At 46.3% G+C, this 23,868-nt stretch overlaps 1 protein-coding gene across 3 annotated transcripts; it reads left to right on the forward strand.

Annotated features, from left to right (window-relative positions):
• The first annotated feature begins 1,162 nt into the window (after positions 1–1,162).
• On the forward strand, positions 1,163–23,545 carry asap1a (ArfGAP with SH3 domain, ankyrin repeat and PH domain 1a). Of its 3 annotated transcripts, none has more exons than XM_060059153.1 (31): positions 1,163–1,412; positions 1,664–1,749; positions 2,781–2,907; positions 4,657–4,729; positions 4,944–5,089; positions 6,377–6,451; positions 6,766–6,815; positions 7,358–7,487; positions 7,933–8,018; positions 8,980–9,055; positions 10,128–10,214; positions 10,690–10,698; positions 11,583–11,683; positions 11,810–11,879; positions 12,049–12,136; positions 12,863–12,911; positions 13,338–13,510; positions 13,647–13,780; positions 14,174–14,265; positions 15,061–15,247; positions 15,620–15,705; positions 15,889–16,004; positions 16,226–16,293; positions 16,598–16,705; positions 17,086–17,323; positions 17,631–17,795; positions 17,944–18,040; positions 18,189–18,253; positions 18,572–18,999; positions 20,019–20,141; positions 20,670–23,545. In XM_060059153.1, exons 2-31 carry the CDS (start codon positions 1,691–1,693, stop codon positions 20,742–20,744), a joined length of 3,381 nt encoding a protein of 1,126 aa, XP_059915136.1. In that variant the 5' UTR covers positions 1,163–1,412; positions 1,664–1,690; the 3' UTR covers positions 20,745–23,545. The 3 variants fall into 3 exon arrangements, with proteins under 3 accessions (XP_059915136.1, XP_059915138.1, XP_059915137.1); XM_060059154.1 differs by having other exon boundaries at positions 1,408–1,542; XM_060059155.1 differs by lacking the exon at positions 10,690–10,698.
• The last annotated feature ends 323 nt before the right edge of the window (positions 23,546–23,868 follow it).

Raw genomic sequence — 23,868 nt, forward strand, 5'->3', positions numbered from 1 at the left:
GGTCGGCCAACTTGCCACAGTCGGCTGCTCAGTCAGCTGCTCACCCATAACACTGTGTGGTACATGTGCTTTTTAAATAACCTTAACCACCTTGCTACATTTGCAAACGGTTTGTTTTGTTATAAACGTCAGAGATGTAGTTACGGCACTGCATACTTGATACTGATTAATTATGTTAAAAAAATTAAATGTTCTATAATTTGTACAATATTATAACCACGTTAATAAGGTTTGTAAGAAACCCAACCGTTGGTAAAACGGTTGAAAATGTAGCAAGTTATGGTTATTTATAAAGTAGGCCTACATGTACCACTACCAACACAATGTTATGGGTGAGCAGCTGACTGGCAAGATGTCCGCAAGTGCGGACATTCTAGACGCCGCCAGCTAGTGTTCTATATATCTACACACGTAGGTGAAGGGTTTTATTTTGAAAACGTTGCGAGATACCACCCAAAGGCTGTTTAGAGTAAAGGCGCACGAAGATTTTGTGTGACGGCTGGCTCAACCGCGGATGAACGAATGGCGGCTCACTTGACCGCAGTCTGTCACGGACACATGGCGTTTTTTTTTTCAGGATTAAAGGGAGCATCGTCTCTTCATCGTGGATTCATGCTCCACATACAGGCCGTCCAAACTGGACCTCAGTCATAGGGGATACACTTGAGATCTGATCATGAGTTTATCACTGAAATGGTTCTCAAAATAATATTGTATTCAGCGTGATTTTTTTATTTGTGCATTTGGATTGCACATATTATCGATACAATTTCATTAAAAATATGAGATATGATGTAAATATGAAAATAAGTCAACTAACCTTCATAATATGTATAATACCTTCTAAGTATATGTGGAACTTTTTTGTATCACATATGATCATATCAAGGTCCATTCCATCAACCAAATCTGCACTCCCAAATGATGTGTTTTGATGAACAGCTCATCAAAACTTTCCTGAGCTTTAATGGACTATATTGACTACAACCTAAACCACTGTCTGAGCCCACGTGAGAGGACAAGTGCGAGAGGTCCGAGGACATGATCAGAACCGGTGAGCCTCCTGTTAAAGACACCGTTTCAGAGATTCCCTCCCACACGACCCCACCACAACCACCACCCCACATGGCCACTGGCCGTTTCCTGTCCACCCTGAGACGAATCGTGCTGCTCAGATCCAGAACAGCCTCCCCCATTCTCGCGGTCAGATTGTACCTATACAGCCGTGTATGAAAGGCCCACACGGCCAACAAGACTGGCAGTCGCTGCCGCAATGTAGGTCTTAACGACCCTGAAGATGCAGGAGTTTCGGATACAAAAAGTCAAGGACACCTGGTCTAAAACGACTTCAGCTCAGTTAAGGTTTAACGTCTAAAAAGTAGCGGTCCAGTTGCAGCAACGCGCTTTATTTGGTGAGTTGGGCGTGGCTTGCCTTTTCCACACAACTTTCCCTGTGGTAAATCGCTGCTGTTTTATTCCTTTGGGTCTGGACTCGGACAGATTTGCCATCTAGACCTAACGGATGTAATAACCTTGGTATAGGTATAGTGATATGTTTTATCATTGAGTCGACTCCTATTGTCACAATAAACTCCTCTTTTGATTATAATTTGTTACCCAATTATGTGGTGTTTGAAGATTTCCCCCCTACTGGACATTTCAGGGACTGAAAGTGAGCCAATATGCCGAGATGAGAGCTTCTTCTTCCCGACTCTCCAGCTTCCCCTCCCGGGACTCCCTCTTGAGCCGGTAAGTTAATAACGCCGTTAAGGCATTTGAATTCCACAAACCTCTCACTATTGATACACACAGATGATTAAACTGTATGTTACATACCCAACACATAAATAGGCAAACCATGTACGTCCCACTTATAACCTTCCCCTAAGATAAAAAGGGTTCGGAATACAATACCAAACACCACCAGTAGGCCACGCTGTTGTAACGTATAGGCGATATCACCGTTAATGTAATCGAAACGTGACGTCATCGGTAACCTGTTTCACATTAATTAATGCATTCTCTTTCTTTTCATTAATGACGTTAGCATATTAAAATAGCTCAGATATCATTGCAAATTGCATACGGGTTCTAATTCCATTAAAAAAAATACAGCTTTTTGTCGTTGAACCAAACAAACACAAAGCGGACGCAGATTCCTTTAAATCCTCTACACTTTCTATTGACGGAATAACGGAATGGATGGGCTGCAGCATATCCTTTATGGATTCACCAGAGAGGAGGGGGGACGGGGGGACGGACGCATGCGCACGGCCTTGTTTCTCCCCTCGTCTGCGCAAAGAAGAGCGTGCGTGCGTGTGTGTGTGTGTGTGCGAGCAGCAGACAGCCGGAGGAGAAGAAGACACTAGGGGGATAGGCAGAGAGGGAAGGCGGCACAGCGGCTGAATCATCACTTACAAAAACACTTCGCCTGGTTTTGTACCGTTTCACCCGTCGAGCCATAGATAATTGCACGTCCGCCCTGGCGACGCGATGAGGACATTTATCTCCGGTCCGCACCGTTTGGAGACAACCGAACCGTTGTTTTTACAGCTGAGAGCGTAATTAGCGCACAGAGAAGGGCGGGCTCGCAGGAATTCAGCTATTTTGACTGCTGTCACCGGCCGCCTTTTGCCCCGAAACACACACCTCTGGCCCAGCGGATCTCCGCTTTTTTCTCAGTTTCATGTGATATATGCAATCCGCTATCTCCCCGACCGCTACTTGTATCTTCCACCGGTTTTCTCTCCTCCCGCCCGGGACCAACTCCGCCGTTGAAGGATGCCGGATCAGATCTCGGTATGCGAGTTCCTGTCGGAGACCACAGAGGACTACAATTCCCCCACCACGTCCAGCTTCACCACACGCCTGCAGAGCTGCAGAAACACCGTCACCGTGTTGGAGGAGGTGAGGCCCGCCTGTCTTGTTTTTAGTCACCGGCGCCGACGAAAGACCACAAAAAAAAACAGGTTACATTGAATTACTAGCTGTTCCTCGACATTGAGAGGATGTTTCTATGACCTCTCCCCGTGGTGTGATAGCGGTCTGCGGTAAAGGTCCCTGGGCCTATCGATCTCAGACTGCACATCGCATCTTTCCACGAAGAGGCATTGGAGATACGGGCTAGTTCCAGTCCGTTGGTCTATTGTTGTGCTGGGAGGCTGAGGCTGGGATGCTGCTCTGCAGGCCGCTCTTCCTCATCTCCGTACAAGATGATTTGATCTATGTTCAGTTCGCCTCGGTGTACAATTTAAATTATAGTTACTTTATATTGACTACAGCTTCACATAAGCTGGAACTATAGTCTCTGTTTATAACTAATCAGGTATGAGGTTTAAATAAGTCGAATAAGTCTTAATTGTGGGCAGATTCTCGGCGGTTTTGCTTGTGGGTTTCGGGGGTGTCAGTCACACATTTGGTTTGATACGGAGACCTGTAGAGTTCGGGGTCTTTATTGCTTTGGACTTGAGAGCCACATCTCAGTGCGGTCAGACATCTGACTTTATAGGAGCTGCAGATGCATGACGGGAAAAGATAAAGGTGTTGCTTTGCCTTTGAGGGTCACCAGTAAGCTATCTGGTGCTAAGTGGAAGCGTCTTTCACCTGATGTCAGCAGGTGTCTTATTTTCTGAACATTATTAGAATCCTGAAACACCACCTGATGCTATCACAGTGAAATTCCTATTTTGTATTTCTATTTGGGAAGACTGACCTGAATGGAGCCAAAGTCAGTTGGTTGGGTGAGAACAACTCAAGTGATGATCGGTGTGTGGCGGGGCATTGATCTGTTTACGAGGCTCAAGGACGCATTGTTGTTGAGTTTATTCTGGTGTTTTTTCCTGCCCAGTAACATCTAAATTACTGCAGTCCAAGCTATACAGACCGCGTCTGGCCCAAAACCACTGTGGCTCGAAGACAGATGCTATAAATGTCTATCTGGGTCCTCCTGCCTTGTCCTGGTTTCTCCCTTCTTCCTGCTGTTCTGTCTCATTGCCGTCTCCTTTGCTTGTTAAACTTTCACATTATGTCCATCTTACAAGTCTAGTCATTCTAGAAAGCCCCTCTGATATTATCATCTAAAGTTGTCTTCCTTTTCTTGCTGTGTGTTTGGGAGTTTTACAGACTATAACTGGTATAAAGTCCTACTTATTGTGATACAGGTATTTGAGACTATTGCTCTGATGAAGGACATACTACTAACTGTGATGCAAGGCCATATAAATGTGATAAAGGACATACTAACTGTGGTAAAGGTCTTTGAGGCTGTAACTGTGATAAATGGCTTTGAGACTCTAACTTTGACAAAGGGCTTTGGGACTAACTGTGATAAAGATATTTGAGGCTAACTGTGATATAGGGCTTTAAGACTAACTGTGATATAGGGCTTTGAGACTAACTGTGATAAAGGGCTTTGGGACTAACTGTGATAAAGATATTTGAGACTAACTCTGATATAGTGCTTTAAGACTAATTGTGATATAGGGCTTTGAGACTAACTGTGATAAAGGGCTTTGAGACTGACTGTGATAAAGGGCTTTGAGACTAACTGTGACATTACAACAACAATATGCATATTATCTATCAGTTGTTTGGGTTTGAACCCTAAACCGGACTGGGATCTCTCTGTCTCTCTCTCTGTCTCTCTCCTTGCGTTAGGCTTTAGACCAGGACCGCACTGCCCTACAGAAGGTCAAGAAGTCAGTGAAAGCTGTCTACAACTCTGGCCAAGGTACTACTCATCATTCCCTATTGCTTCAGTAGTGTGAGATACATTTGTTGTATGTGTCAGTGCAATCTACATTTGTCTTCTAAGTGTTGGAGCTAGGATGCCGTCAACATGTTTTTCTTCACCGGTAGCACTACACGCCCTGTCCAATTCCAGTGTCTTTCTGTCTCCTAACATCGGGGCTAATGTCTCTTGTCTGCGTGTTGTTTCCACGCAGACCACATCCAGAACGAGGAGAACTACAGCCAGGCTCTGGATAAGTTCGGCGGGAACTTCATGAGCCGGGACAATGTTGACCTGGGGACGGCCTTCATCACCTTCTCAGGCCTCATCCAGGAGCTGTCAGTGCTCCTCAAGAACCTGGTGCGTCCCCCTCCTCTGGCTCTAAGCGGCCATCTTGGCTCTAAACGTTAGCGGGACGGGGTAACGCCCAGATAGCGTTTAGCACCGAGATGGAACAAAGATCGCATAATGACTTATGACATCACATAAACCAAGTGTCAAGAACATGTTTCATTCCCGGTTTTGCACACGTACGTATGCTTAATCAAACACACCGCACACACACGCGCACACACGCACGGGATGGGAATCAAACCTGAATCCTGCTCTCAAATCAGTTCTGAATTACCCTATAGGGCGTGTGGGGTAAGATGAGCCAATTTCTACTCATGTTGTCCTCTAGGCAAGGAAAAATAAGACAGAAGTCAAATGAAGATATCTACCTTTAATTCAGAATGCCCCCTGTCAATTAAAATGATAACAATGCATCTATTACATAGGTCTGTGAAATTATGGTAAATGGATCAATTTATTCTTTCAAGTTGAATGCATTTTCCATCTCCAAATAGTCGTATTTATTTGTTTCATGTAACAGCTGCCTAGATTAAAAATTCTGGCTAAATAATTCCCATGGTTTTATATCTTGGCAAAATCACCAACATGTATGACATATATTTTTACGTGTGGATACATTTGCTTTGACGTAGCAGTCATTATACCTAATATGTTAAAAACCTACTTTGACAAGCATTGTGAAAAAAACGTACTTGCAACTTTGCCATGTACCATCTATCACAGATTCTATCACAGTCAGATATAAAATATGTGTGCTTCCTGAATTGATGGTCAATGACAACAAATTTGTACAGTTGCCTAAATACAGGGGCTGGGTCAACTTACCCACTGGCTCATCTAACACCACTCTCCCCTATATTAAAAATGCCATTATATGTATTATATATGCTTTATGAAAGATTGCAGCATTGACCTTATCCTACACCTGAGTGCCCCAGCTTCTGCATCCTGTGCAGATAGTGCTTTTCCTCACCATTAAATGTATTGATTGTAGTTGGACTAATGTATTTAATATAGTGTAAAATCTATCTTTTAGTCCATCGCTGCCATTAGGCCTGTTTTTCACAAAAGCTAAAAAGTCACTTGTTTATTAATAATTTATAAATGGTCTTTTATCTTCTCCTATCTCTTCTCTCCTATTATATCCCGTTCTCTCCTCCCATCTTCTCTCCCTACCATCCCCTCTCCTCTCCTCCCCACTCTCTACCACCCCTTCTCTCTCCTCTGCTCTGCTCTCCCCTCCTCCCCTCTCCTCTCCTCCTCTCTTATGTCCTCCTCCCCTCTCCCCTGTAGCTGCAGAGTCTCAGTCATAATGTCGTCTTCTCCTTGGATTCTCTGTTGAAGGGAGACCTGAAGGGTGTGAAAGGGGTAAGAGCATCCTGGATTATATCACATTAGATGATATCATATTAGAGGATATCCCATTAGATTATATCACATTCGATTGTATCAAATTAGATTACATCATCTCACGTTAGATTATGTCGGACTATACAACTGTTACTCATCTCTTAAATTTTGCTCTGCAAAGCCTTTACTGTAAAATGTGGAGTTGTGGGGATAGATTATTTTAGATTTGATTATTAAATTAAAGTAAGATAATGTCCAATAAGGTGTATTTAATCCACTTTTGTCAACACAAGTGGAACGCAGACAGTAACATTTTACTTTCTGGTCTCCAGGACATCAAGAAACCCTTTGACAAGGCCTGGAAGGACTATGAGACCAAGTTGTACGTTGTCTGTTTACTTTTTGTTTGTGAAGCAGCTTTGTTATTTCTGGTTGAGCGGTGACCATGTGCTAATGTAACATATTTTTATCTGTCTGTCTGTCTGTCTGTCTGTCTGTCTGTCTGTCTGTCTGTCTGTCTGTCTGTCTGTCTGTCTGTCTGTCTGTCTGTCTGTCTGACTGACTGTCTGTCCCTCTGTCCCCCGCCTCTCTCTCTCTGTCTCCCTGTCTCCCTGTCTGCTGATTGGTCTTTCCATCTGTCTGTCTGCTGGTTGGGCTTGGTTTGTCTACACTGTCGGCCTTGTCTGTCTCTCTATCTTCCTGTCTGTCTATCTGCTGTGCTGTTTGTCTATCTCTCTGTCTATCTCTCTGTTTCTCTATCTCTCTGTCTGTCTATCTGCTGTGCTGTTTGTCTATCTCTCTCTGTTGGTCTGTCCACCTGCCTGCCTGTCTGTGTGTCTGCTGATTGGTCTTCCCATCTGTCTGTGTACCTGCTGGTCTGTCTGTCTGTCTGTCTGTCTGTCTGTCTGTCTGTCTGTCCCTCAGCTCTAAGATAGAGAAGGAGAAGAGGGAACATGCTAAGCAGCATGGTATGATCCGTACAGAGATCACCGGAGCTGAGATCGCTGAGGAGATGGAGAAGGAGAGGAGACTGTTCCAACTGCAGATGTGTGAGGTCTGTCTGCCTGTCTTTCTGTCAATATGTCTGTGTCTGTTTGTCTTTCTTTCTTTCTGTGTGTCTGTGTGTCTATGCCTGTCTTTGTCTTTGTGTTTGTCTTCATGCCTGTCTGCATGTCTGTCTGTCTGACCGTATATATGTCTGTCATTTTGAAGTTATAGCTGTTAGCTACTGGTATATGATATGAGCTGTATTTTGGCTGCAGGATTTGAGCGATCTGATATGTAGCTGTATATTAACTACATGATCTGAACTATATGATATTTAACTGTACCTTAGCTACATGATGTTGGATTTATGATATTTACCTGTATCTTAGCCAAATTATATTAAGGTGTATGTCAGCTACATGATGGTAGCTGCAGGGGGTTAGCCCTAGCTTAGCTACATGATGCTAGCTGGCGTGTGTAGTGAGACCTGTACTTGTTTCTCCGTCTAACAGTACCTCATCAAGGTGAATGAGATCAAAACCAAAAAGGGGGTGGACCTGCTGCAGAACCTCATCAAGTATTACCACGCTCAGTGCAAGTAAGAACCACATCTAGCACCAATCCGACACACTTCCAGCCGTTGGAGCTGCTTGACGGCCACTGCTGGTCTATGCATTTTATTTAGGAGGCATTTTTTATTATATTTGTTAAATTATCTTTACATCCTGAAAGCAATCAGTTCATCAAATGCTCTGAAAAAAATAAGAAAGATTCCGGTCTCTGTGGTTGTCGCAGGCTTGTATTAAGTCAGTCCAATCCTTTCATTCTGCCCCAGTCTGTCTCACTACCGGCTCTGCTTTCTGCGCATGCTCTGCTTTCTGCGCATGCTCTGCTTTCTGCGCATGCTCTGCCCGTGTGCTCATTAGGCATGACCGGAGTCTTCCACAAGGCTAGGTAGACCAATGCTGAAGCCAGCAAGCTAGTCATGTGTTTTGGGGGAGTGCTTTGGAGGTATGCCTGAAGGGAGGGGTGGGATTCTTTCAGTTGGATACTTTTAAAATCAAGCTTACTATTGCTGGTTTCTCAAAATTCCCTTGCCTAGCTTTAAAGAGCCTAACCTGAAAACACATCAGCCTTAATTTGTCATCAATATGTAGAGGAATCTTATTCTCGATTTTAAGGGTTCAAAAGTAGTCCTTGCATGCATTCGAAAATAGTCTGGGTTTCAGAAAGTAGTTATTTCCATAATGCAGCATGATGCAACTAAGACATAGTAAGCTCTGCGGAGCTCCGATGGCTAACCGCTCATTTAATATTTTGGACGATTAGTCTTATTTCATGTCCAAGCACACAAGGGATCTAAACATGTTGAGATATGAGATACGAGCTCCTCGACGGCAGAAGATGTGAATGTAAACAAATTGCAATGTTCAACTGGATTGAAAATAAAGAAAAGTATCTAGATTCACGTAATTTATATATGTCATGTGTGATATTCTATGCTCTATCGTCTATACTGTTCTATTCTGCATCTCATTCTTGTCTTCTTGTCTATATAGTTTTTTCCAGGATGGTCTGAAGACGGCTGATAAGTTGAAGCAGTACATTGAGAAACTGGCAACCGATCTGTCCAACGTAAGCGTCAATCTCTTATTGTAAACAATTTAAATCCCTGGTTCTTATATTTTTAAATGCAGTTCTGTTATTAAATGCTGTATATTCGGGTTAGCATTAGTTGTTCCCATATCACTGCGGGTACTCAGTTGACCTTGACAGTTGTTTAGAGGCTCATCCCTGCAAAAATGTCTGGGAACCACAGGTTTAGGACATTCCCCCTAGTGCAGGCCTGCTGCATCTGTCTGTCTGTCTGTCTGTCTGTCTGTCTGTCTGCATGCCTGTCTTTCTGGGGCAGGCCTGCTGTCTGTCTCTGTCTGTCTGTCTGTCTGTCTGCATGTCTGTCTGTGGTGCAGGCCTGCTGCGCTGGCATAAAGCCGGGGACTCAGTGGTCTTGGGACGCGATGTCCCTGACACATGATATCTGGAGAGGAGTTGAACAGAACTAATAACAATACCAAATCAAACTCTGCCAAATTGAAACATTTCTACACAACTTTTTGTTTTCATCACTGCTAGATTTTTTCAAATGTCTTCATGGCCAACGTTTGGTATGATAAGATTGGGAAAAAAATATTGAAAAAGGTGAAATCTTTGAGAAGGAACACCCATCTATCTTGGGAATGGCTTGGAAGTGATGGGTGACTTCCTGGAATGTTGGTATTAATTATGGATTCCGTTTCCATTTGCCTTGCTAGACTAACAGTGGGAAGAAATCCATAAAGAGTCCCCTCATCTACTTTAAACAACAACAGGATTTTGTTGCGAGTCAAATTTGCTGCAAAATATTTAGTCTGAATACTGCTACGGTTTACCTTTATATAAACCTTGTATTTCATTCCTTCTTTTTGCATATCAGGTTTTGAATGTAACTGTTTTAAAGAGGAAAACTAAAAAATGGGTAAACTTTTGCAATAAGCGATAACAATAAGGGATTACGAAGTAAGGTTTGTATATCAACAGAATGGTAGTGCAAGAGAAGATGTGTCTTAACAGAAGGTGGAGGAGAAAGTGTGTCCTAACAGAAGGTAGAGCTGGAGGAGAAGGTGGAGTAGCAAGGTGTAGCTTCATGTCTGATCCGCTCCATCCCCAGATCAAGCAGAGTCAAGACGAGGAGAAGAAGCAGCTGACCGCGCTCAGGGAACTCATCAAGGACTCCCTGCAGCTGGAGCAGAAGGAGGTAGGACATCCCCGGACACCCCCAAATACCCAGGTGTACCCCCGGATACCTCCAAATACCCAGGTGTACCCCCGGACACCCCCAAATACCCAGGTGGACTCCCGGATACCTCCAAATACCCAGGTGTATCCCAGGACACACTAGGATACCCCAAATACCCGGGTGTATTCCAGGATACCCCAAAATAAAACAGTGTACCCTAGGACAGTGTACCCAAGACGTGTGTGTGTGTGGGAAGGGGGGTGGATGTGTTATCAGATCTGGATACACAGCGGCCATTCATGAGAAGGAAGGTGCTTACAGTGGAAACGGCAGTGGAAGTTATGCATTCTCTATGGCTGACATTATGCCTGCATGTCTGCCTCTCTGTCTGTCTGTCTCTCTGTCTGTCTCTCTCTCTGTCTGTCTCTCTCTCTGTCTGTCTGTCTCTCTGTCTGTCTGTCTGTCTCTCTCTCTCTGCTGTCTGGGACTGTAGTCGAGGAGAGTAAGTCTTTAAGGATGGACTTCATCAGCTTGTTGTTAGCCTGTTGGCGACCGTTGGTGTTGTATGTTGCATGGAGCTCGCAGCTTCCCGCTGGTGGATGTGTTGAAGATGTAAATGCACTAAATGTGTTGTCAAATGAGCACACCTGCAGAGGGATTGTTGTTGAACAGGACTGTTACTTACTTACTTTTTGAGCTAAAAGTCCTCCTGTTTGCTTTGACAGAAATTATTTGTTAAAAAACTAGCTTGAGGTCAACCTGCATTTGGTAAAAACAACACTTAAATGAATGCTGCGTGTGTTTATGTTGCCGTTGTACACGTCATTTGACACACAGTGCTGATGCTTATAGCATGCTTTGTGTGTGTGTGTGCGTGTGTATGTGTTATTTATGTACATGTTTGTTGCAATAGTGAACACACATTCATATTATAATATATTCTTGCTGAAGTAATGCCAATATACTGTTTGTCACTACTTTGAATGTAAGGTGTTAAGGTGTTTTAAATTACCCTGCTACTGTGCATGGCTGTGCCGTGTGATTGGTTGAGCATGTGGTTGTCATGGTTACGTATCGTCTTGCCTCTGTGACAGTTTGTCGTCGCTGCTCTCTCTGCTTCTACGGTACTGTGCCCTTCAGATAATACTAATCAATGCATTATTTTATCATGTATTCCATATGATGAGTTCCCATAGCACAGCACTGCATTTGAAGCATACTTTTCATTAGCGTTTCCTAAAAAAAACAATTATTTTGTGGCTACAATATAGTGTGTTGGTTTGTGTGTGTTCTTGTGTGTGTTTGCGTGCTTGTGCGTATGTGCATGCTCGTTTCTTTGGCTGTGTGTGTGTTGGTGTGTGCGTGCTTATGCGTGTGTGTGTGTAGGACTCCCAGAGCAGACAGGCTGGGTACAGCATGCACCAGCTTCAGGGGAACAAGGAGTTTGGCTGTGAGAAGAAAGGCTACCTCTTAAAGAAAAGTGATGGGTAGGCCTGTATACACACACACACACACACACACACACACACACACACACACACACACACACACACACACACACACACACACACACACACACACAATGTGACTCATAGCTTGTTTCCCCACCCTAGGATAAGAAAGGTCTGGCAGAGGAGGAAGTGCTCCGTCAAGAGTGGGATCCTTACCATCTCCCACGCAACAGTAAGAACTACATCGCCCACAATGCAACGCTCTTGCTTTCAAGACTATAACGATTTGTTGTCCTTTTTGCATAATACTCTTGCTGCAGACAGTAACTGGTGGGGATTCTTATGTATGCGTGTGTGTGTGTGTGTGTGTCTGTGTCTATCTCTCTGTCTCTGTCCTTCAGTCTAACAGGCAGCCTGTAAGACTGAACCTGTTGACCTGTCAGGTGAAACCAGGCGGGGATGACAAAAAATGCTTTGACCTCATTTCCTGTGAGTAGGCTGCGTGCATTCCTTCCTTCCTTAAAGCTAGGGTAGGAAATAGAGTGGGAAACCAGCCTTCCTTAAAGCTAGGGTAGGCAATATAGTAGGAAATCTGCATTCCTTAAAGCTAGGGTAGGCAATAGTAGGAAACCAGCCTTCCTTTAAGCTGGAGTAGGAAACCAACCAGAGTCAGCTCCGGTCATGTGCAACAAGTGCACGGGCAGAGTGCACGCAGGTAGCCAGGTAGTTAGGTAGACAGACAGATGGGCCATCCAATTATTTCATTGCGGCCGAAAAAACGGATTGGCCGGGGTTATTACAAGGCCTGGGACATCCACAGATAGCTGATATTTATTTGTATTCTTTTAGAACATTTAATTAAATGATTGCTGTCGTGATACCCGTAGCTTTAAGGGAGATTTATAATCTCAACTGCAGTCCATGGTCCAAAACACAGCCACTGCCTTTTTGCTGTATCTTGTCAATTTGTGCACTCTGTTTGTGAACCATAACATTTTCAGAGGTGTGCGACGCACACAGAAAACACTGTATGAACAGTGCTCACGCCGGTGCAAGCAGTTCACTCAAGGCGACTATAAATTAGGTTTTAGCTAGCTAACTGAATACTAATCATCTGTTAACTCCCCAATGCCTCCCAATAGTTGAGCGATTAGTTAAATAATACTGTCTATAAGCGACTGAGCTATAAGTCTTGTTTTGTTCCCGTTGTTCCAGATAACAGAACGTACCACTTCCAGGCGGAGGATGAGCAGGAGTTTGTCATGTAAGACGTGTCCTCGCTCACAGTCCTACTCGGGATTTGTCATGTGGATGGAACACAGTGACATTCAACACAAATCTAATCACTATTCCCTGCTATGTCTCTCTGTCTGTCTCTTTGTCCGTCAATCTCTGTCTCTCTGTGTCCTCCTGTCTGTCTGTCTGTCTGTCTGTCTGTCTGTCTGTCTGTTTGTCTGTCTTCCTCCCCCCTCTCTCTGTCCCTCCTTCCGTATTTCCCTCCCCCCGTCTTTTCCTCCCTCCCTCCCTTGCTCCTTCCGTTTCTCCCATATTCTCCCTCTCCCTCCCTCCCTCCCCCTCCCTCCCTCCCTCCCTCCCTCCCTCCCTCCCTCCCTCCCTCCCTCCCCCCCTCCCTCCCTCTCTCCCTCCCTCCCTCCCTCCCTCCTCCCTCCCTCCCTCCCTCCCTCTCCAGTTGGATCTCGGTGCTGACCAACAGTAAGGAGGAGGCGCTGAACGTGGCGTTCCAGGGGGGAGGCGCTCAGAGCACGGCGGGGGACAGCTCCATGGAGGAGCTGACCCGGAGCGTCATCGAGGAAGTGCTCAGGATGCCCGGCAACGACTCCTGCTGTGACTGTGGAGCGGCAGGTAGGACCGCACCTGGAAACCATGAGCCGTGTTTTACCGTGAAGAAGACCGAACGGTCAACGCCGGGAAGGGACTAAACGCCGGCGGGGAGCGGGAGTGTGAGCGATGGGTGAGCTTCTTCCCCCTGTTGTTGCAGACCCCCGCTGGATCTCCACCAACCTGGGGGTGGTTACCTGCATCGAGTGCTCGGGCATCCACAGGGAGATGGGCGTCCACGTGTCCCGGATCCAGTCCCTGGAGCTGGACAAGCTGGGCACCTCTGAGCTGCTGGTACGTCCGTCTGTCTCCCTGTCTGACAGACGGGGCGTCTGCCCGTTCACCTGTCTGTGTCCTCGTCCGTCTGTCTCCCTGTCTTTCTGTTCACATGTCGATTCTGTTTGTCTGTCTAACCGTCTGTTTGTTTGTTTGTTTATTTGTCTGTCTGCATGCATGTCTCTATTGTTTGTCTGTCTGTGTTTCACACTGTTTGTGTGTCTCTATATTAACCTGTGTTTCTCTGTCTGTCGCCCTCGGCCTGTCTGTGTCTGTCAAACTGTATCTCAATGTCGTTACCAAATTGTTTACAATGTTTTGAATGTCAAATTCAACAAAGGGTTGATGCAGGAAAATCACTTTATTAATCTATAATAATGTTTTCTTCTTTCTAAATCATCTTCATCGCAGGTTGCTAAGAATGTTGGGAACAGTAGTTTTAATGAGATCCTGGAAGGAAACCTTCCCTCGGCATCCGCTAAGCCCAGCCCGTCCAGCGACATGTGAGTAACCAATCAGCAACAAGTAAAGGAGGGGAAACTAGCAAGTTAGTAACCAATCAGCAACAAGTACAGGAGAAACCAGGAAGTTAGTAGCCTATAAGAAACAAATATTGGAGGAGAAACCAGCAAGTTAGTAACCTATAAGCAACAAATATAGGAAGAGAAACCAGGAAGTTAGTAACCAATAACCAACGAATACATGAGGAAAAAATGAAAAAGGGCTGCGCTAGTTTTTAATTAATTTCAAATAGCAAAGCATTGAACAACAGAGTAACCTCTGAAATAACCTAGTTAATGAATTCAGTTTAAAAAAACAACAACTAAGGTAAACGTTTTCCTCCCATTCTTAACCGTGTAGAATGTGACACTTGAACAAATTAGGGTTAACCTGAGAACCTTTCGCTGGGCGTTCAGGGGTCCTAACCCCTAAACCCACAGCCCCGGTACAGCCCCGGATCAGCAGCTCAAGGACCCCTTTATCCAAACCCTTGAACTAATATTAGATCACTTTGAACAGCATCGTTATTAATGTTGCAACTATTTCTGGTCTTCACTTTTTTTAGCAAATACACAACGCAAAATCCATCTTTTCACACATGCCCCCCGGAACCGACTTACGTGACGATAACAATGACATAGCAAATACATAGAAAACATAAACAAAGCCCTTATCCACCAACAATTAACGTTAATTTAAAATAAAAACATTCTGGTTGAAGGTTCTTATCAAGATATTCAGAACGCAGATCCTCCTACAAAAACTGATTGTCGTTTTTAATGGCGTGGCCTTCCCAGGTCTGTGAGGAGGGAGTACATTAACGCCAAATACATCGACCACAAGTTCACCAGGCGGACCGCTGCCATGGCGACGGGCCGGGTGGCGGAGGTGTACGATGCGGTGCGCTCTCGAGACCTGCTGTCACTCATCAAGCTGTACGCAGAGGGGGCGGAGCTATTGGAGCCACTGCCCGACGCTGAGAAGGTGTGGCTGGTGTAGCTAACGCTGAGTTAGCATGTTCCATTTAATCACTAGGTTTCTTTATTCTTTATTTCATGCATAGATGTACCATCTCATTTTCGAGTGGGTCCTTACAAATAATGATAAACAAAAACTGCAAACTGATTGTCGTTTTTAATGGCGTGGCCTTCAGGTCTGTGAGGAGGGAGTACATCTTGTATTGTTTATTGTTTATTGTTTTGTTTTAACAGTAAGCAGATTCAGTGAGCATGTTGTGTTAGCATATTCAGTTAGCATGTTGTGTTAGCATATTCAGTTAGAAGCTGCTAGCATGTTTTGATGACGCTAGCATGTTTTGATGAGGCCTCCACCGTGTGTGTTTTGTGTGTGTTTCAGGAGTCTGGAGAGACCGTTCTTCACTACTGCGTGAGGACCTCGGACCACACTTCCCTCCACCTGGTTGACTTCCTGGTCCAGAACAGGTAGTTACTGGTTCTTAATAAGCGTCTGTTCCGATGGAAGGACCTCAATAATTTTTTTAAACAAAAAGGCTGTTAGAGGCTGTGGCCTCTAAACACCCCTACCTATGAAGGACACACAGACGTGTCCTGTCGGTTCCTGTGATGCGGGGCTGTGATGCTGTGTCTCTGTGTGTCGCCCCCTAGTGGTAATCTGGACCGCCAGACGGAGAGCGGGAACACGGCGCTCCACTACTGCTGTCTGTACGAGAAACACCAGTGTGTCAAGCTGCTACTGAGGGGCAAACCTGCCATTGACATCGGTAGGATATGCTACGCTAGGCTATGATATGCTAGGCCAGGCTATGCTTTGCTATGTTACCCTAGGCTATGTCAGAACATGCTATGCTTGACTGTTTTAAACTAGTCCAAGTCGTGTCTGAGTGGTATGGATTTCAGGAGCGATGGTATTTATCTACAAATGAACTGGAATGATTACATGGTCACAATGAATTGAGGACTCACTGCCCCTTTCTCCTAACAGCCAATCAGAGTGGTGAGACGGCTCTGGACATTGCCAGGAGACTGAGGAATGGCCAGTGTGAGGAACCGGTATGTACCCACCCAAACGAACCATCAGCGTCTCACCCTAATCAGCTGTGTCACCACTTATCTTTATCTACATGTCTCTCTTTCTGACTCAATCTCTGCCCTTTGTCTCTCTCTCTCTCTCTCTCTCTCTCTCTCTCTCTCTCTCTCTCTCTCTCTCTCTCTCTCTCTCTCTCTCTCTCTCTCTCTCTCTCTCTCTCTCTCTCTCTCTCTCTCTCTCTCTCTCTCTCTCTCTCTCTCTCTCTCTCTCTCTGCCCCTATGTCTCTCTCTCTGACCTCTCTCTCTCTCTGCCCCATGTCTCTGTAGCTGCTGGAGGCTGCTTCTGGCAGGTTTAATCCTCACGTCCACGTGGAGTTTGACTGGAACCTCCGCATGGAGGAGCTGGACGACAGCGATGACGAGCTGGACGACAAGGTAGAGGGAGGGACAGATTGATGAAGAAGAGATAGTTGATGTAATATAGTCAATGTATTATAGATGGTGTATGTATAAAAAATTCATGAAGGTACATAGATTATAGATGGAGTGTAGGTATTAAAGGGTGTGTGTGTATTATTCCTACGTATCATTCCTCAGTGTAGTCCAGTGAAGAGATGGTTCATGTAATATAGTATATGTATTAAAGGAGTGTGAGTCTATGTATTAAAGGTGGAGTGTGAGTCTATGTATTAAAGGTGGAGTGTGAGTCAGTATTAAAGGTGGAGTGTGAGTCTATGTATTAAAGGTGGAGTGTGAGTCTGTATTAAAGGTGGAGTGTGAGTCTATGTATTAAAGGGGGGTGTATCATTCCTCAGTGTAGTCCAGTGAAGAAGGACCGCTCCCCCCGCCCTCAGAGCTTCTGTCAGAGCTTCTCCTCCAGCGGGTCCTCACAGGATAAACTCGGTCTCCCAGGAGGCTTTGCCCCCCACCGGGACAAGCAGCGGCTGTCGTACGGCGCCTTCGCTAACCCTGTGTTCAGCAGCTCCACCGACAACCCTCCCTCCCCCGGGCCCGACTCAGGGACCCCGGCCCCCGTCAGGAACCTGGGGAAAGGTAGGAGCAGGGGACCACACCATCATAATGAAATAACAATGGTTATAATACATGTAAAGGCACTATGGTCATATAATACCTCAAAACAAAATGGTTAGAATACATTTATAACACAACGTTCATAGTACAATAACAAAAAGGATGATAATACAACATTTACTAAGAAATAAAGATAAGAAAGTTATAAATGTACAAAAGAGTAATGATACGTTTAAAAGTTGCGTGAATGAGAGTAGCATAAATGTTAATCATAATGTGCAAATATGTTACAGATAGGGTTTGTAATAAATGGCCCCGCCCCCTCCAGGTATCCCGGCTGACCCGCCCACCTCGCTGCCTCTTAACTCCGCCCCCTGTGGAACAGCAGGTGGAAGCTCCACCCTCAAGAAGAGACCTCCACCACCCCCACCCGAACACAAGCGCACTATGTCCGACCCCCCCAGCCCTGTGATGCAAGGTCACCACAGCAAGGGTGTGTGTGTGTGTGTGTGTGTGTGTGTGTGTGTGTGTGTGTGTCTTTCTTTTTTTCTTTTTTTAAGATGAGCTCACACTCACACACAGAAACAGCCTCTGACCTTTGACCCCATATGTGACTAACGTTGTCTCTCGTCCCTCCACAGGATGTGACTTCACTCCCTCAACAGGAAGTGACTTCTCCCAGACAGGAAGCAGAAGCTCACCTGGTAACAAGTTTGAGGGACACCAGCAGCAGCAAAGGTACACACACAAACACACACAAGCACGCATGCACACACACACACAGAACGTACGTATAGAGTTTTAAACAGAGAAATAGGAGACTTTGAGGTAGACTGTTTTAAGGCCTGTGATGTAAACTTGACCTTTAACCTTTTGTCTGTCACAGCACCAACACTAGCAACACAAAGTCCACTCTGGGACCACGGGTTCTTCCCAAACTACCTCAGAAAGGTAATCTCTCTAAGTATCATTATCTCTTAATCTGTCATTCTCTTTCACTCCTCAATATACTACATAATGTTAATCCATCTCTCTCTCTCTCTCTCTCTCTCTCTCTCTCTCTCTCTCTCTCTCTCTCTCTCTCTCTCTCTCTCTCTCTCTCTCTCTCTCTCTCTCTCTCTCTCTCTCTCTCTCTCTCTCTCTCTCTCTCTCTCTCTCTCTCTCTCTCTCTCTCTCTCCCCCCGTCTCTCTCTCTCTCTCTCTCTCTCCCCCCGTCTCTCTCTCTCTCTCCCCGTCTCTCTCTCTCCCCGTCTCTCTCTGGTGTACCAGTGGCTCTAAGGAAGATCGACACAGTCCACCTCCCCTCGTTGGACAAGTCCTCGCAGCCCACCCAGAGGCCCTCCCCCTCGCCCTCCGACCCCGCCCAGAAGTCCCCGCCCTTCATCGACGCCTCCCCGAAGCCCCCCCCCACGCCCGTCGACTCCACACAGCAGAGACTCCCATTGGCCGAGAAGCCCTCGCTGGCCGACCTGCCGCCCAAACCCCAACTGAAGGACCTGCCCCCCAAGCCCCAGCTGGCCCAGCGACCCCGGCTCTCCGGCCCGCCCCCTCACGCCGCCGTTACCACGGAGACGGCGAGCTCCGGCGGGAATGACAGCAAGTCTGTCCAGCAGGGGGAGCCGGAGGAGCAGGAGACCAACGGAACCACGTCGGACGCCGTGGAGACGCCCATCCCTCTGCCACGCAAACTCAACACGGTGAGATGGAGCCACTTGTTACCATGGATACCGTTAAGGCCACAGATATTTTGGGCTGCTGAATGCATTCACTTAATACAGCGGAAATGAATCTTAATATGGGACAATATCAAAGGCACACTGTGCTACTTGGCTCTTACACACTGTGTCTGGTAGATGCTCCCTTCAAGGCTACAGCGATCCAGGCTAATTGCTCAGATTCTACAGCAGCGTAGAGAAATCTCATGGGACATTTTGTTTAGTTGGCCTCGCTTCTAGAGGGTGGGCGGGGCTTGGAGAGAGGGAGGGGATTAGAGAGATTAGGGAGCAGGAGGGCTTTCGAGAGAGTAAGGAGATGGAGGGGTGAGGAGGAGAGAGTAGGGAGATGGAGGGGTGAGGAGGAGAGAGTAGGGTGATGGAGGGGTGAGGAGGAGAGAGTAGGGAGATGGAGGGGTGAGGAGGAGAGAGTAAGGAGATGGAGGGGTGAGGAGGAGAGAGTAGGGAGATGGAGGGGTGAGGAGGAGAGAGGATGGAGATGGAGGGGTGAGGAGAGAGTAGGGAGATGGAGGGGTGAGGAGAGAGTAGGGAGATGGAGGGGTGAGGAGGAGAGAGTAGGGTGAGGAGGAGAGAGGAGGAGAGAGTAGGGAGATGGAGGGGTGAGGAGGAGAGAGGAGGGAGATGGAGGGGTGAGGAGGAGAGAGGAGGGAGATGGAGGGGTGAGGAGGGAGTAGGGAGATGGAGGGGTGAGGAGGAGGGAGTTAGGAGATGGAGGGGTGAGGAGGGAGTAGGGAGATGGAGGGGTGAGGAGGAGAGAGTAGGGAGATTGAGGGGTGAGTAGGAGAGCGTTTTTTCCCCAAAATGTACAATGGAGCTATCTTGAAATCACAAAAGGCGCATATTGTACCCTTTAACTTAATACAAGGTCAGTGTCTTTTTTGTAATTTGCTCGTTAATACAGAAGCTTTAACTTGTGGGAGGACTTATCGTGGAGTATAGTAACGTGACGGTGCTCCCCCCCCCCCCCCCCCCCCTGGCTGCAGGGCAAGGCCAAGACGCGCCGCGTGAAGACCATCTACGACTGCCAGGCGGACAACGACGACGAGCTGACCTTCGCCGAGGGGGAGGTGATCGTGGTGACAGGGGAGGAGGACCAGGAGTGGTGGGTAGGTACCAGGACGCACGCACATGCACACACACACACACACACACACACACACACACACACACACACACACACACACACACACACACACACACACACACACACACACACACACACACACACACACACACACACACACACACACACACACGGATGAAAGAACGCACACACACGGATGAAAGAACGCACACACACAGACAAACATGTTAAAGGTGGTGCACATGTTTGTTATTATATCTTTGGTACAGCGTGTGTTGATGTGTGTTTGCATGCGCACGCCGTGTGTGAGTGTGTGTGCGAGAGTTATTGAGTGAGTGTGAATTTAGAAAACTTGAGTGTACAGTTCCATGGATTGTAAAGCGTAAAGTAATGTTGTCAATAATGATGTCTATTATATTCTTCTAGATTAATCTTATGTTTGTGTTTATGTTCAGGTGAGAGGGGAAGTTGAGGATGTGGTTAAAGTCAGGCTTATACATCGGTGGGGGCCGAGGTGTGAGCAATGCATCATGGGAATAATCTCTTCCAGATCGGGCACGTCGAGGGCTACCCGGAACGCCGCGGCGTCTTCCCCCTGTCCTTCGTCCACATCCTGTCAGACTGACAGACAGCTCGGTGGTCGCCTCCCCAAAGCACAAGCCCCGCCCCCGACGCCCCCCCCCCCCCCCCCCCCCCCCTGGGCGGTTCCGGCCCGGTTCTGTGTAAATAGCTGCTGTAGCAAAAAGAAGCCGGCTGCCAGTGTGTTCCCATAGTAACCCAGCATGCTCGCACTGGCTGGGAGGCTCTGTAACTGTATAGCTAATGTATAGCTACCAAGACATCTCTTATCTGTTCAGACGTATACCCCACCTGTACATGTACAGCCTTGTTTACATAGCAAGGAGAGAGTGTGTGTGTGTGTGTGTGTGTGTGTGTGTGTGTGTGTGTGTGTGTGTGTGTGTGTGTGTGTGTGTGTGTGTGTGTGTGTGTGTGTGTGTGTGTGTGTGTGTGTGTGTGTGTGTGTATGTTGAACCCATCTAGATCTCCACAGTATTATATATGTCTATGTCTCACTACACCCCCCTCCCCCCGGAGGATTTCCTGGAGTAGCTTCTGGAAGATATTTATTCCATGTTCCGCAGTAAATGAATCAGGTATGGGGCTGGAGTTTACGCTGCAGGAGTGAGAGGGAATTGACTGGATTTCACTGGACTTTACCAACACAATAGTACTTCCTAGCAGACTTCTGCTTCTACACATCCCATAATACGAGGGGGTAGCCTGACAGTATTATATCTTGAATAACAGAACATTGTGAGGAAATTCTGTCCCCTGCAACGCTGCACACAATCCGTTGTCACGGCAATGCTCGATAACTCCTGTAGATTTCATTAAGTTAATATGTAGTATGATGTATGGTGTGTTTAACGTCAATATGTTTATTGGAATCCAAGCTGAAAGGTTCTTTGTTCAATCCCCTTGAGCAAGCTGTCTACCCCCTACCTGCTCCTTAATGACATGTTTCCGTACTATCCAGCATCTACATGCTCCTTAATGACCTATCTCTGTATATTCACTGTCTAACCCCTACCTGCTCCTTAATGACCTGTATCTGTATTCACTGTCTAACCCCAATCTGTTCCTTAATGACCTGTCCCTGTACTGTCTAACCCCTACCTGTTCCTTAATGACCTATCCCTGTACTGTCTAACCCCTACCTGCTCCTTAATGACCTGTCTCTGTACTGTCTAACCCCTACCTGCTCCTTAGTGACCCGTCTCTGTACTGTCTCACCCCTACCTGCTCCTTAGTGACCCGTCTCTGTCACCCCTGTGAAGGGGGTCTTGGATGGCAGAATCAGTGCTACCTATGGGCTCGGTCCTATGTGTTACTTGGTGCTTGACTTGGTAGCGATCCACTTTAGGCACGCTGCATAAAAGTGTTTCCTCAATGACTTGGAAGACATTGGGGGCTGGGGCAGAGGTCGGGGTGGTGGGTGGTCCATAGGGTTAAGTTAGGGTTATTGTAGGGTTAGTGTCTGTGTTTTTTAGAAGTGCAGGGTTATTCTAGAAGAATGGTGTTGCTGCACCCCCCTACCCCATGTCAGACCTAAGTCCCACCCCCTTTAACCAGTAGTGACCAATAAACAACGTGACCCTCTTTGAAATGACGTAGAAATCGACCAATCAGGACACCCGACATCACATTGTCTTTGGTTGCTGTTGTGGTTGTGTGTTTGCTAAAGAAATGTGGTGTTGTTGTGTATAGTTTGAATGAGCAGTGACCGCTGTGGCTGACGAAGCTGGTCATGTGACCAGGAAGAGACTATTTCATTGGTGCAGAGTGGATGTGACCTCATCTCTCTAGGAAGGATCATGACTTGAAGATATAATCTGTTACATTGTATTGAGAACCACTTCACTATATATCTACGGTGATATCACAGAACGGAATATTTGAATGGCCCTACGGGTCTACGGGTCGTGTGTGGAATGGTTTCATCTCCAGGTTGAAATAAGGGTTTCTAATACTTGTGTACCAAGTAGAGGTCCGAAGATGCTGTACAAGAACCAAGCCCAAAGGGACCAGGCACTGTCTTATATAAGGCCCAAGACCGCAGCAGAGTCTGAAGGAGCTCCAAGCGACCTCCATCCAGAAAAAGCAGTTATATAACTAACTGATGAAAAGAGACACAGCATGTGCTGTTTGACTCACCATCGAATCTCGTTACCAATCATTTGTTTGTGCTATAATCTTTATTGGATTACCTTGAATGTTTTTAGACATAAAATAATTTATAATAATTATAATAACGATAGTCAAAAATAATTTATTAAAGTTGAAGGAAAAAAAAACTCTAACCGCTTTCGGGCCCCAGGGTCAAAGTTTATCGAGGCTCAAGACCAATGGCAGTCAGTTCAGACCCAAATCCGATCAGAAGTAGATTACTAGACAAGACTGTATCCAAGAACCCATTTGGTTCCGATCCCACACCACCAGGTTGGTTTCGGCTGTGCCTGGCTGGGGTGGTCCAAAGACACCTCATTAGAATAGCAAGCAGCTAAAGAAGAATCTACTGGGGGCAGTTACCGCTCTTTAAACGGTTTCTTAAGTCATTCCGTGCATGCCCTCCGCTGCTTCGACGAAAGACACGCATCGCAGCAACGTCGCCATGGAGACGGGCTGGAGAACGAGGACCAAACGAAAAACGCAAAGCACATCACTGGAAAGACTGGATGGGGGACGGCTTCTGGCGCCCCCTGCCGCTGGCAGAGTGTAACGACGCGAAAGAGTCGCTTCCTTGGAGTTCAGCCCCCCCTTCCCGTTATCGCAGACACATAGGAAGCCGATATTCTTCATAATACTGTGATAACTGTTCCTGTTTAAATGTTAGATCAGATCTGATCAATAAAAAGAACGAATGACTCATCGTCTGTTACGTCTCTCATTGTGCAGTTCAAAACCAGCTGTGATGTGGTTACCCTCTGTCCCTCGGGGGGCGACACCCAGAGACAGATCGTGGAAGGCGGGATGGGAGGGGTGATTTTTTGGGACAGCAATTGCTTCGTCTGTATGCAAAAAAAATAGGGATGCAATCAGCTGCATTACATCGGAACAAACGTGCATAAATGTGCTAGTTTAATAACACTCGTCTTGAATTAATTTACAGATTAATTAACATGCTATTTAATTACATGATTAGTGCATCTAATTGACATGAATCAGTGTTTTGCAACTATAAATGTAAC

The sequence above is a fragment of the Gadus macrocephalus genome, chromosome 8 (assembly GCF_031168955.1).
Source record: "Gadus macrocephalus chromosome 8, ASM3116895v1".
Lineage (NCBI taxonomy): Eukaryota > Metazoa > Chordata > Actinopteri > Gadiformes > Gadidae > Gadus > Gadus macrocephalus.